At 39.3% G+C, this 14,184-nt stretch overlaps 1 protein-coding gene across 2 annotated transcripts in view; it reads left to right on the top strand.

Moving 5' to 3' along the window:
• The first annotated feature begins 1,139 nt into the window (after nucleotides 1-1,139).
• The window catches only part of CDK14 (cyclin dependent kinase 14), a 282,959-nt gene continuing 269,914 nt past the window's right edge, over nucleotides 1,140-14,184 (top strand). The window contains exon 1 of one of the 2 annotated variants that reach the window (XM_077809416.1): nucleotides 1,140-1,283. In XM_077809416.1, coding sequence (XP_077665542.1) covers nucleotides 1,155-1,283 — 129 coding nt within the window. In that variant the 5' untranslated portion in view covers nucleotides 1,140-1,154. Of the gene's footprint in view, nucleotides 1,386-14,184 lie in introns of both variants that reach the window. The other variant, XM_077809415.1, reaches the window with a different exon arrangement.

Here is a 14,184-nt window from a genome sequence, read left to right as displayed (position 1 = left end):
TCCCTGGTGTGACACCCAATTTGTAATGCTTCAGCAAGTTTTCAAAATATCATCAGTAAGGGCCCTGCAAATACTTATACACTTGCTTAACTGTACACATTTGTAGTGATACTAAATCAGTATTGCCAACCCCAAACATTTAAAAATCACAAGATATTTCAAAAATGTGTTTTGGTTTCTTTTTCTGTGCCTTTGGGTTTTTGAGCTTTTAAAGTGGATCCCATTTTCAAGCTTTTATTTGCAACCACAAGGGTTAGAAAATTAACCTTTCAAAAAAAACCCCCAAAACTGTGTCATATAATTACATGAGTATAGGAACTGGGGTTCAAGCAAAACCACAAATTTTGCAAGACTCGTAGTAAAATCACTAGAGCTGGCAATCTGTAATCACAATGGTGCTACCTGAATGTGTAAAAGATACATATGTGCCTAAATGTTTGCAGGATCAGAGCCCCCTGTCACAAACATAGGTAATATAGTTCAACCCTGTGGCAAGAACAAATGAGAACTCTGATCTTTGTGCTTTAGTGTGTCGTCAGGCTGAGGTTTCTCATGTTTCAGTGCTTGGGTATTGATTTACTAATTTGATTTTCTGGGGCATATGGTGGTGGTGATAATACTGCATAAGCATTATTTTAAAAGAATACAATAATTATAAACTAGTATTGAATCTTTGCAGTGCAGCACAAAAGTATGTATGTAAACTGGTATCATTTATTTAAGTTCGCTCTCATCCAATTTTAAATAAATGGAAATCGATATTGGTTGCAGATACCAGTGACTGTGGGATGAAGTGGACTGGCACTGTTACAAAGAATAGCCTGCAAAAGTTTAAATAAAATAGACCTCTATTGAGACATTTATTTTGAATTTGTCATTTTACATGATTATACAAACTGTATGTTGCTTCCTCCTTTCTATCTTTTTTTCTCTACCCTTTAAGTAGTACATCTGATATACCTATTTGTGTATATATCTGTGTGTTTGTATATATATATTTGTGTGGTGTGTGTATAAAAATACACGTTTTATAAAATTTCAGTATTTAAAAAATGTGTTCTTGTTACACTTGAAATTTCATCTCTTTTAATTTCAGGTGTATACATTATATTCAGTGCATGTAATTTTTTTTTTTTCAGATATGTGTCACAAAGATGTCTACACGGAACTGCCAGGGAATGGACTCAGTGATCAAACCCCTGGACACAATTCCCGAGGACAAAAAAGTCAGAGTTCAGAGGACACAGAGCAGTTTTGATCCATTTGAGAAACCAACTAGTCAAGTGAAGAGGGTCCATTCAGAGAACAATGCTTGCATTAACTTCAAAACTACGTCAGCAGGGAAAGAATCTCCTAAAGTCAGGCGACATTCTAGTCCCAGCTCTGTAAGTGCATCTGGCTATATTACCAGTTTCTACACCAAATGCATAAATACGGTATATGTTTCTTACCTTTGTAAATGAAATTCAACACTTCTTAAAGCATTCCTCTCAGATTAAAACTAATGCATTTAAAAGAAAAATCCCTTTACTGTTGCTACTAAAAATCTAAATTACATTTCACTGTAATATTGTGTTTAATCTGACAATTCTCTCAGCTCTTGGGCAGCTAGTTTCACCTGTTTATGGACTGTTTATGGACAGTGTCTAATCAATTTCAGTTTTAGGGTCTCATCCTCAAGTACAATGCTGAAGTATTTGGATTGCTAACTTTGCAGGGGAATGTTTATTTCCAAAGAAAAGTTGTTTTCCCTGGAAAGTCAGTCAAACACAAAACCACCCAAACAATGTAGTCACATTTATTTTGGTCTTAGGTTTTATAAAAGTATATTTCTATTAAATCTGAATCTTGGGCCAATTTTGACTTTTTTGTGTACCTTTTAAAATCTTCGTATTTTAAATGGAATATATAAGTGAAAATAAGGTTACTGTTTTCTGATAGAACCATGCTGCATGTGGAGAAAAATGAAAGGAATTTGATCAATGCAGTATCATGTTTGTTTTCCTTATGTGATGTAATATTTTGAAAGTAGGTTGATAAATAAAATGTCATGTCTTTTATGAATAGTGCCCAGACAGATGTCCCACAAGAGACCTTAACAAATTATTGAAAAATTGTATCTTCTTTTTACTGTAGTAGGATAAATCCATAATAGTGTGACCTTTGAGATAAAGATTACAGATTCAAGGAGAATGCAAAGAACACTTCAAAAGTTAGTTGGCATGAAAGTGATTTAAAAGATTGATTCTTTTCTGCTGTCTTTTCTGGATCAGGCAGAATTTTGAGAAAAATCTATGAAGAAATGTCAAAATTCTCTTTTCTAGAGCTGAGCTTTGTTTAACCCATGTGAATTTAACAGATAAGATGTCATGCCCTTAGGGGACTGTACTTTGTAGGAAAGGTTATATTTTAAAAGGAACTATCTTTAGCTATGTTTAGCCAAAATATTTAAATAAATGGTATTCTATTATTGTTTAACAATGTTAATCTCTTGACAGCCCTAGAATAAAGTTAAGTATGTGTGTAAGGATTTTTAGGATCAGATACTTGATTTCTTCATTTCCACAATCCTCTTTTCTTAACTCAAATACCCTTACATGCTGCATCTACGAACCAATTTCTTATTGTACTGCTTCCATATAGCTTTTGGTCACTTCTCTTGTTCTTGCCTATGGAATTCCGAAAAAGAGACTCACAAGATAAAAATAGTTTATTACAATGGCTGCAACTTTAATAAACAAGAATGTGAATGGAGGGGAGTGTACATAGTCTTTGTGGAATGGGTAACTGTAGCACTCTGCTTAGACTTGAGCCACATTTGGTCCTGACTGGCAAACCCCAAGGTCAAAATGGCTACCAAACCGGATATACTGTCTAGCTCAGTGGTTCTTAACATTTACGGCAGCCTGCACCCCTTTGGTTCTCAAAATATGTTCTCGCATCCCTTATCAAAATAAAAATCTGTTCTCGCACCACTTATAAAAAAAATCATTGAAGTAGGTCAGTTCTTTAAACCTAGATATATTTTTTGTTTGTATATTACAGTAATTGTTAAAAAAAAGTATAATGTTAATAAATACATAGGCTTGATTAAACAAAGTAGTTGTACTTACCTGCCTGTGCTCAATTTGTGTTTTCAATGATTTATCTTCTAAAAAAATCTGGCATGTCTCGCACCCCTAGAAAGGGCATCTCGCACCCCCAGAGGGAGAGTGCAATGGTAAATCATACATTCAGTAATTAAATGCCAACAAAACATCCCAAGGTTATGGACTGATTGCTTTCCCTAAGCCCTGCCCCCTCTCCACTGCACAGGTAGGATGAAAGGAAAATTTTGTTGCGGTAGCAAGAGAGACTGAATGGCCCCTTTGATCCACCCCCAGCTCAGCCCAAGGAGAGAGGGCATGCACACTTCCCTCCCTCCTGGCCAGTAAGAGGATTCCTTGAGCTGGAGGAACAGCCTTGATTGAAAGTGGGAAAGGAGCCACTGGCATGCATACAGGGAAATCCCCAGCAAACTCCAACCCAGCTAGCCAGACACTGCTATGCCGCCTTTTGTGTGTGTCTGTCTGTCTCTCTGGGGCAAGAAAGGGTGGTGGTGGTGGGAGGTGGTAAAAAGGGAGGCTGAGCTGAATTCTCAAATATTTCCCACCTCTCAGTAGATCCAGGATAGTTTCTCCTCTGGCTTGTGTCCACTCAACTTATATGTAATTTGGGAAAATTCTGATGCGTGTTTGGCTGTCTTGTTGCCCAATGCATGTCTGCATGGTTAGATTCCCTAGGAGATGACAGGCTGTGGTTTTGAGTAACATGAGTTGATACAGGTTTTTTGGTCTTGTTTTCTTCTAGTCTTCGTGTTGTGTCGCAGATACCCATCATCATTTCCTCTACTACTTATTCCTTGTATTTTTAATCAAAGAATCACTACCAGATTCCTCATTGTCAAATTATACCTTGCTGGGTCTGTAAATACTTCTGGCATATAGATTACACCCATCTGAGTTGGCATTTCAGTTATGAGAAGCACACTGCCAAGTTTGTTATGCCCTCTAGGTCATAATCGCTATAATTTTGTTTCAGTTCTAGTTATCTCTCTCTTTTTTGGTAAGCCTCCATTTATGTATGGATTCTTTAATAGATGAGTAATATCTTCATCTTTTGTTTAATAAAATTTCCACTTTCTGCCCTGGTTAGTATTTTGAAAATGCATGTCAAATTATTTTGCATTAGGCAAAAATTGTCATTTTGCCTCTTTCCTACCATAGCTTAAAGCCTGCCTATGCCTTCACTTCTGTAGCACTCATCAAAACAACTGTGTGTCATTCTCTGATCATTTAATTCCAGTCTCCTATCAGTTCACATTCTAGAATATAGAGGTAACCCAAAAGATAACAAACATTCTCAAGGTTTAACCACACCACTTCTTTAGAGGACATCATTAGAATATCCTAGGACTTTAGCCTCTAGTTCAATCAGTCGCAATAGCTGAAACAGCTGTAGGGCAGCTTTGTGTTGCTGGGTGAAGAGCAAATGGAGAATAATTGCTCAGCAGGTGGGATATTCTCAATGTACACACTGCAACTTCTGTTATTGTTGTTGGGAGATAGTACACAGAGGATTTTGTGAAATCTGGGATTGTATGTTCCTGGGCACAGTTTCTGCCATTCAGAAATGAAATGATTTGCTGTTAAGCAGCTTGCATCATTTAAATTAATGTTGTACCTCTCCATAGCTGTATAGAAGTTCTAGGTTGTTAATTAGTTCTGTAGCATAAAGTGAGAAGTTGTTGCATGAATTGTTTTTTGTTTGCTTACATGTTTAGACTTTAAAATCATCTGACAGATGTGAACTCATTATGTAAAACTATGACCTAGTATTTTGGTTAATTCTTCAAATGTTGAGTATTTATACACAGTAGCTGGGAGCTTGCTTTTGTGTTCTGGGAAGCACACTGCAGATCCTGTGTAGACATACTGTTACCTAGATTAGAGGTCCCTGCATGCAGTTACAGAATTATTTATTGGGAAAGAAACTGAATCTTGTTGTTGAATAAAATTCCTAGTGGAAGAGATTGATGCTCTTTGATAAACACAGATAATTCAGACAGGCATCAGGAATTCTAATTTTCTGCTACTCCTTTGGACATGACAAATCTGCATGTTAAAATTATGCGTGTAGCCAGCTAGGTAACTTCATTGCCCAACAGCTCAGGACAACCCAAAACATTAATACAGACAAAACATAAAGAGACACTATCAACTTGAAATGAAGGTAGTCTGTTTCGGAAAATGAATTCAAAGTAGTCCGATCGTGCACCTTTCCCAGAGTGCCATTGCTAATTTCTTTGGTTTTACAGTCAAATGCTTTTTAAAATATGGTGGTGTTTCCCCTGTAACAACTGGGTGAAAGTGTCATACAAATAATGTAAAAACTATATGGTAGAAACAATGAAAACCATTAAGCACAAAGAACAAATTGGAGGGAAAAGAAGGGTTTTATTTTTTCTCTAATTGTTCAGTTATTGTAATATTAGGTGCTAATTGGAACTATAGACAAAACATTTTCATAGAGAGAGGTGTGATTTTTCAAGTTGCTACTGTCCCTTTAATTATTCCAGTAACCTGGACAAACTGGTGAGGTGCACATACAAATCTTGGCTGCAGTGAGTGACCGGTGTATCTGACCTGATGCTGAAAATAAGAGTTCTCCTGCCTCAGGTTTCATATAACCACCACTGAATAGCAGAAGAAAGCAGACCTGTCAGGCAAGTTGTGGTATTCTGCTAAGTTTCTTTGGCTCCATTCATACTGTCATGTTCACGTACTGTATTTTGGAGCACAGGCACATAGCTGATTCTCAGTGTACACCCCTACCCAAATCGGAGTATGGAATACAACTGCCATTCACTGATACTTTCTTAGGACCTGAGGCACAATTTCAGATTGTTCACGCTGGTCAGTTGAAGCATCCAGGATTGTAAAATGAAGTTCAGATCAGCAGTCTCGGGGACATACAATATAGTGCAATGTTTTAATTTATATAATCTTGCTTTAAAAAGAAAATTTGAGTCCTATTTTATTGTTTGACAGCCAAATTTGGGTTCCAGGCTATTTTTCGGACAAGTGACTTTATGGTAGGATAGGAAAAAATAACTGAGGTGTTATTTACTTGATAGATATTAGGGCTCTCAAGTGATTAAAAAAATTAATCGTGCGATTAATTGTGCTGTTAATAATAGAACACTATTCATATAAATATTTTTGGATGTTTTCCACATTTTCTAGTATATTGATTTCAGTTACAACACAGAATACAAAGTATGCAGTACTTACTTTATATTTATTTTTTATTATAAATATTTGCACTGTAAAAATAAAAAATAGTATTTTTCAGTTTACTTAATACAAGTACTGTAGTGCAATCTATTTATCATGAAAGTTGAACTTACAAATGTAGAATTACTTGCAAAAAATAAAACAATATAAAATTTCAGAGTCTGCAAGTCCACTCAGTTCTACTTCTTGTTCAGCCAATTGCTCAGACACACAAGTTTGTTTACGTTTGCAGGCGATAATGCTGCTTGCTTCTTATTTACAATGTTACCTTAAAGTGTGAACAGTTGCTTGTATGGCACTGTTGTAGCTGGCGTTGCAAGACATTTACGTGCCAGATGTACTGAAGATTCATATGTCCCTTCGTGCTTTATCCACCATCTCAGAGGACATGTGTCCATGCTGATGCTGGGTTCTGCTCAATAAGATCCAAAGCAGTGCAGACCGAAACATGTTCATTTTCATCGTCTGAGTCAGATGCCACCAGCAGAAGGTTGATTTTTTTCTTTTTTTGGTGGTTTAGGTTCTATAGTTTCTGCATAGGAGTGTTGCTCTTTTAAGACTTCTGAAAGCATGCTCCACACCTTGTCCCTCTCAGATTTTGGAAGGCACTTCAGATTCTTAAATCTTGGGTTGAGTGCTGTAGCTATCTTTAGAAATCTCACATTGGTACCTTCTTTGCGTTTTGTCAAATCTGCAGTGAAAGTGTTCTTAAAATGAACAACATACTGGGACATCATCCAAAACCCCTATAACGTGAAATATAGGGCAGAATACAGGTAAAACAGAGGAGGAGACATAGAATTCTCCCCCAAGGAGTTCAGACACAAATTTAATTAACACATTTATTTTCTTAGAGTCATCAGCATGGAAGCATGTCCTCTGGAATGGTGGCCAACGCATGAAGGGGCATATGAATGTTTAGCATGTAAATCCCTTGCAATGCCGGCTACAAAAGTGCCATGTGAATGTCTGTTCTCACTTTCAGGTGATGTAAATAAAAAGCAGGCAGCATTATCTCCCAAAAATGTAAACAAACTTGTTTGTCTTAGCGATTGGCTGAACAAGAAGTAGGACTTAGTAGACTTGTAGGCTCTAAAGTTTTACATTGTTCTGTTTTTGAGTGCAGTTATGTAACAAAAAAAGTCTACATTTGTAAGTTGCGTTTTTCACGATAAAGAGATTGCAGTACGATACTTGTATGAGGTGAGTTGAAAAATACTATTTTTATCATTTTTAGAGTGCAAATATTTGTAATAAAAATAATATAAAGTGAGTAGTGTACACTTTGTATTCTGTGTTGTAATTGAAATAAATATATTTGAAAATGTAGAAAAACATCCAAAATATTTAATAAATTGCAATTGGTTTTCTATTGTTTAGCAGTGTGATTAAAGCTGAGATTAATTGGGATTAATTTTTTAATCATGATTAATTTTTTTGAATTAATCGCATGAGTTAACTGTGAGTAATCGACAGCACTAAGAGATATTTAAGTGTTATTCATGTTGCACTAGCTGGTGACTTTTTTAGGTTTACCTAATCACTTTTTCTTTACAAGGGCAACCTGTAATGTCTGTGTCATTGATCTATTAATTACAATGCATTTCCAAACTGTAGGCGTATCTGTTTGTGTGCAGTGATGTAGTAGCCATGTTAATCTCAAGATATTAGAGACAAGGTGAGTGAGGTAATGTGTAAGAGCTTGAGCTCTGTATAAACTTGAAAGCTCGTCTCTCTCACCAACAGCAGTTGGTCCAGTAAAAGTCCAGTATTACCTCATCACCTTGTCTCTGCATACCTAGTTCACAGATTAAATAACACTTATTTTGATACATTTGGTATTAAAAAAATACAAATTTTCTGTCACCTTGTTGTTAATGGAAAGGATTTTAATTGTAGTAGTTTATTTATTCATATCAAGTTAAGTTGGATAAACAATGTGTTATGACCCCCTGGAGAGTGTAGAGAGTGGTAGCGTGCAGCTCCATTGGCCCTCAGCAGCCTCGCTCCCTCTGGGAAGCCCTGGCATCGGAATTGCAGTCCCCCTCTTACTGCTTCTGCCCTGCCCGCAGGCAGGCTTGTGGGACTGCAGCCAGGAAAGGCATGTCCCAGCACTTGTTTCCCTGACTGCTGCCTCACAAACCTAACTTCCGCTTGTTAGCAATTGCTGGATAATAGCAACTTTTTGCTGGCAACCGAGGGGCTGCTAATAAGCAGAATGTACTGTATTTAAAATGTTTAAGACTTTTTCTGAATGTGGAAATCTCTTCTATGTGGGCAGTTTTCCATTTCATATTTCAGTCTGATTATGTGATTTCATTATAAAAATAAATAAATGTAAAACTCATGAATGTAGAGCTGTGGTTAGTAAGGGCCAGTGGCTTGGCTCAAGCTGTTTGGGGCAAGGAACCTTCAGCTGTGTCTTGGCTGCTGATCCTAAATGCATCTTTAACCCTTTCCTACTTCTCCCATTCAGGTGGGTGTGGAGCACCTTTGTGGTCTCTCCATCCCATCAGTCCATCCTTCCTGGTATCCAACTGTGGTGGCTAGGGAGCTTCTGAGTTTTGTGTGGGAGATATCCCTTCCTGGCTGAATGTGAAACTTGGCCTGGATGGTAGTTCTGAAATGAGATATGGTGAGATGGTATGGTTTTTGATCCAAAGATTTTCCTACATACCTTTCAGTATTTGGGAAAGGAGAGGAAAAGAAAACCCTACAAAGACTGCCCGACTCCCTTGCAGGAGCTGAGCAGCGAGTATTCCTTGACCTTAATAGCCATGAATTTGTACACATCTATTGGAACATGGATGGGGATATGCCTAGGAGAACTTGGGGGTGGGGGGGTTGGAAAGCTCATTGGCAATTGCAGTTTGGGCACCGGATTCTGTTTGTACCCCTCATACACTGAGCCCAACTGTCCCCAAGACTGGTCAGCTCAGAGCACAGGAGATTTATAGATTTGGACAGATTTACATGTCACTTACTGCCTCATAGCCAGCTTTGTTTCAGGTTTGATCCTAAGCTATTTAACTCTAGCATGTAATAGGATCTGTTCTCTCTACAAACGTGTACCTCCCGAGAGTCTGTGTGGGGTTTGGTAATGAAAGCTTTACCAGCATCTCATTGGAAGATATTCTCTCCTACGATAGGGAATAGACCCTGAGTTGTTGTATTGACTTCTATCTATTGACTTATCCTTTACTTTCAGACTTTCCTTACAATGAATTTAGTATATAGCAAAACAGATGGATCTTCATTTTGGATTTTAAATAATTTACAATGGAACTGTGAACATAATATTTTTCCCTTGAGGATAATTTCATTTTGAAGTTTAATATTCTGTTAAAAAAATCTATTTAAAACTTTAGGCTCAGGAGTGTGATGGTAAAGTGTGACATTCACAAGCTGTTTTGCAGTTATGAAAAATGCATGAGAACGTAACCCACACAGCTTGTATAAGAATAGTCAAGTGGCTCTAGATGTAATTTTCCATTAAAGCTGTCTTTACTAAATAATCCACTGATTCTTGAGAATTTCTAAAAGGTGGTGTTCACAAGTGAATATAATGCCCAGTCACTCTACAGGATCCCAGATTAAACCTGCTAAATACCCTACAATGTATGTAAATGAAGTGGTCATTTGAAATTAGTTACAGTGACCCTGCCAACACTCTTTTAAAACAGATTCTCCCACCTTCCACACATATTTTTTTTGAATTTGTGTTTTCTGATTCCCTCCCATGAGCCTGAAATGCCAATTTCTTCCACTGTCATTTCCCCCCATTTGGCATACTCTTTCCTCTCCCCTTGTTAATAGGATTCCTGTGCTCCATTGATCTGAAGGGGACTTACTTCATGTTGTCATAAATCCATTTAATCAAACTATTTTTTTTTTTTCATATTAAGGGCCTTTGTCATTGAGTGGCTTTACCCTTTGGCCTCCAATTTGTGCCTTCTGCCGTCTCCAAGCATAGGGTGAGTGTACTAGTATGCTTTGAACAGGAAGAAGATCCATGTTTTTCACTATTTGGGTGATTTATAAGGTGACTCTTCAGATTAATTAGTCTCTCCAAGTAATGGGAGAAAGACTTGGTCTGGGCAGCCCATACAAGTCAAATTTTTGTCAAGCCATATAGCTTCAGGAGGAATCTCTGTTGTCCCTTGTCCCCTGAATTAAGTCATTGCTTTTGCACCCAAATACTAATCCTTCTCTTAGAATACAAGAAGACTGAAGTCCCATCATTTGCCAGTGGAGAGGGAGAAAGAGGTCCAAATGCAGGTTTGAGATGGTGAGGATTCTTCTGTCTCCACCTGCTCCATATTAGTCTCAGAGACCTTGGTTCTCTCACCCATTTTGAAACAATGAGCAGTCCTCCTTGAATGAGAATTCATTTTCCAGTGGCCAGTTCTTCATCCTAACAGTACCAAAAGTTTTCTGACCACTTGGTACCTGAAAGATTGAATCTGCAAACACAGGAACATGCTGACTCACTGCTCTAGATGCTTGTTAAATATAGGAATGATTCCATAGCTAGAAATAACAGAAAAATATGGAAAATATTTTTTTAGCTAGTGTAATGCTCGGAACATTGATCCTGACACTTGAAGGAAAGCTGTCTGAATTCCTGTTTGATGGCTTCAATTCATTTCTCAAATTAAGTGATCCCAAAATTTAGGTGGCTGTTCTGTGAGCCCTCAGCATCACTGGGAAACAGTGCATCTTGTCATCTCTTCCTTGTATTTCCTGTTTCCTTCTAGCTGCCTCAAAAGTCAGAATTCCTTAGTTTAGAGCACCCATCCCTGTGTAGAATCTGTGTTGTTTTGCTTTTGAACCTTTTCAGTACATGTCTTTGAACTTTCTGGAGCAGGGGTGGCCAACCTGTGACTCTAGAGCCAAATGCGGCTCTTCAGAAGTTAATATGTGGCTCCTTGTATAGGCACCTACTCTGGGGCTGGAGCTAGAGGCACTAACTTTCCAATGTGCCGGTGGGTGCTCACTGCTCAACCCTTGGCTCTGCCAAAGGCCCTGCCTCTACTCCACCCCTTCCTGCCCCGCCCCCCACCCCGAGCCTGCAGTGCCCTCGCTCCTCCCCCTTCCCCCCAGAGCCTCCTGTATGCCATGAAACAGCTGATCGGGAGGTGCGGGGTGGGGGAGCTGATGGGGGCCTGCTGACGTTTTACTGTGGCTCTTTGGCAATGTACATTGGTAAATTCTGGCTCTTTCTCGGGCTCAGGTTGGCCACCCCTGTTCTGGAGGGTCAAATTTGCCTGTGCCATTACTATTAGTGCCTGTACAGTAACTGATTTGGAGCCCTTTCAATACAAGAAACTTGTCCTCCAATTTTATCTTGATAAGTGGTTCATTTTCCTTTTTGTCTTCTCTCAGTTCCTCTCCTTACTCTTCTTTTGTTCGAAAACCTGTGATTAGCAAGGAGCTCCTCCTCCACAACTACGACTTGAAAGAACCAAAAATGACTTTTTACACAGAACAGTCTCTTCTTGGAAGTTAGATGCTCTTTTCTATTGTCTGAATGCTTTATTTCCCTTTTTGGCCTCCTTAAAGTCAATGCTGCTTTGTTGAGTGCTTGCTCATGTCCTTCCATACTAGGTGTGTGCGTGCCGTGTGTACAGTTGCTGGAGATTTTTCCCTCAGCGGTATCAGTAGGACTGGTCCTAGGCCTTCTGGAGCCCCATGCGTGTTCGCCGGTATAAGGGGCACCGCCAGCTCTACGCCCTTTCAGTTCCTTCTTATCACCCATGACAGTTTCCTGGAATGATCCTGTTTGCTTTTATAAGGCTTCTTTCCCAGTGGTTTGGACTCTTTTATCTTGCATTGAATAGTTATTGTAGTTAGTGTATATAGTTCTAAGTTACTGTATATAATAGCATGAATAGTTGTCCCTGTCATCGAGGGACTTTAGCCCCAGGGGCTGGGTTCCCAGGCTTTAAGCTGATGATAGTAAGTGACCCTACTCTGGCTGTCTAAAGTGCCTTGAGGAAACTCTTGTTAAAGAGAAGTGCCAGATCTGCAGAGGCTTCAGACCACACACTCAAAAAGATAGACATTTGTCTGAAGGCCTTAGTCATGAAGGCAGCCCTCAGACCAGTCCCTTAGCTGAGCCACTCCGAATTGGCACCAAGCATTTAGGTTTTTCTGTGAAGCGCTCCACAGGCACCATGCTCTTTCTGGAACCGTTCTTCACCCCCAGTACCGAGGAAGAAGTGTAGGAAACAGCACACTGAGAGGGGGCACTCTCTCCGGAGCTGAAGAGGGACAAGCGGGGAGTGGCATTGAGACCTGGGCTGGGCCACTCATAGAATCATAGACTTTAAGGTCAGAAGGGACCGTTATGATCATCTAGTCTGACCTTTTGCACAACACAGGCCACAGAATCTCACCCACCCACTCCTGTAACAAACCCCTGACCTATGTCTGAGCTACTGAAGTCCTCAAATCGTGGTTTAAAGACTTCAAGGTGCAGAGAATCCTCCAGCAAGTGACCAGTGCCCCACACTGCAGAGGAAGGCAAAAAACCCCCAGGGCCTCTGCCAATCTGCCCTGGAGGAAAATTCCTTCCCAACCCCGAATATGGCGATCAGCTAAACCCTGAGCATGTGAGCAAGACTCACCAACCAGACACCCAGGAAAGAACTCTCTGTAGTAACTCAGATCCCACCCCATCTAACATCCCATCACAGGCCATTGGGCCTATTTACTGCTAAGAGTCAAAGATCAATTAATTGCCAAAATTAGGCTATCCCATCATATCATCCCTTCCATAAACTTATCAAGCTTAGTCTTGAAGCCAGATATGTCTTTTTGCCCCCACTGCTCCCCTTGGAAGGCTGTTCCAGAACTTTGTTCCTCTGATTGGTTAGAAACCTTCGTCTAATTTCAAGTCTAAACTTCCTGATGGCCAGTTTATATTCATTGTTCTTGTGTCGACATTGGTACTGAGCTTAAATAATTCCTCTCCCTCCCTGGCATTTATCCCTCTGATATGTTTATAGAGAGCAATCATATCTCCCCTCAGCCTTCTTTTGGTTAGGCTAAACAAGCTAAACCCTTTAAGTCTCCTTTCATAAGACAGGTTTTCCATTCCTCGGATCATCCTAGTAGCCCTTCTCTGTACCTGTTCCAGTTTGAATTAATCTTTCTTAAACATGGGAGACACAGTATGGGAGACACACTATTCCAGATGAAGTCTCACCAGTGCCTTGTATAACGGTACTAACACCTCCTTATTTCTACTAGAAATACCTCACCTGATGCATCCCAAGACTGCATTTGCTTTTTTCACAGCCATATCACATTGGTGGCTCATAGTCATCCTGTGATCAACCAATACTCCGAGGTCCTTCTCCTCCTCTGTTACTTCCAAGCTTATAACAAAAATTCTTTTTATTAATCCCTAAATGGATGACCTCGAACTTTTCACTATTAAATTTCATCCTATTACTATTACTCCAGTTTACAAGGTCATCCAGATCTTCCTGTGAGATATCCCGGTCCTTCTCTGTATTGGCAATACCTCCCAGCTTTGTGTTCTCCACAAACTTTATTAGCACATTCCCACTTTTTTTGTCAAGGTCAGTATTAAAAAGATTGGTCCCAAAACCGATCCCTGAGGAATTCCACTGGTAACCTCCCTCCAGCCTAATAGTTCACCTTTCAGTATGACCCCCTGTAGTCTCCCCTTTAACCAATTCCTTATCCACCTTTCAATTTTCATGTTGATTCCCATCTTTTCCAATTTAGCTAATAATTCCTCATGTGGAACAGTATCAAATGCCTTACTGAAATCGAGGTAAATTAGATCTACTGCATTTCCTTTGTCTAAAAAATTGGT

This window comes from Eretmochelys imbricata, chromosome 2 (assembly GCF_965152235.1).
Source record: "Eretmochelys imbricata isolate rEreImb1 chromosome 2, rEreImb1.hap1, whole genome shotgun sequence".
Taxonomy (NCBI): domain Eukaryota; kingdom Metazoa; phylum Chordata; order Testudines; family Cheloniidae; genus Eretmochelys; species Eretmochelys imbricata.
Note: the sequence above shows the minus strand (reverse complement) of the source record. Positions and strands in the feature narration are given on the sequence as shown.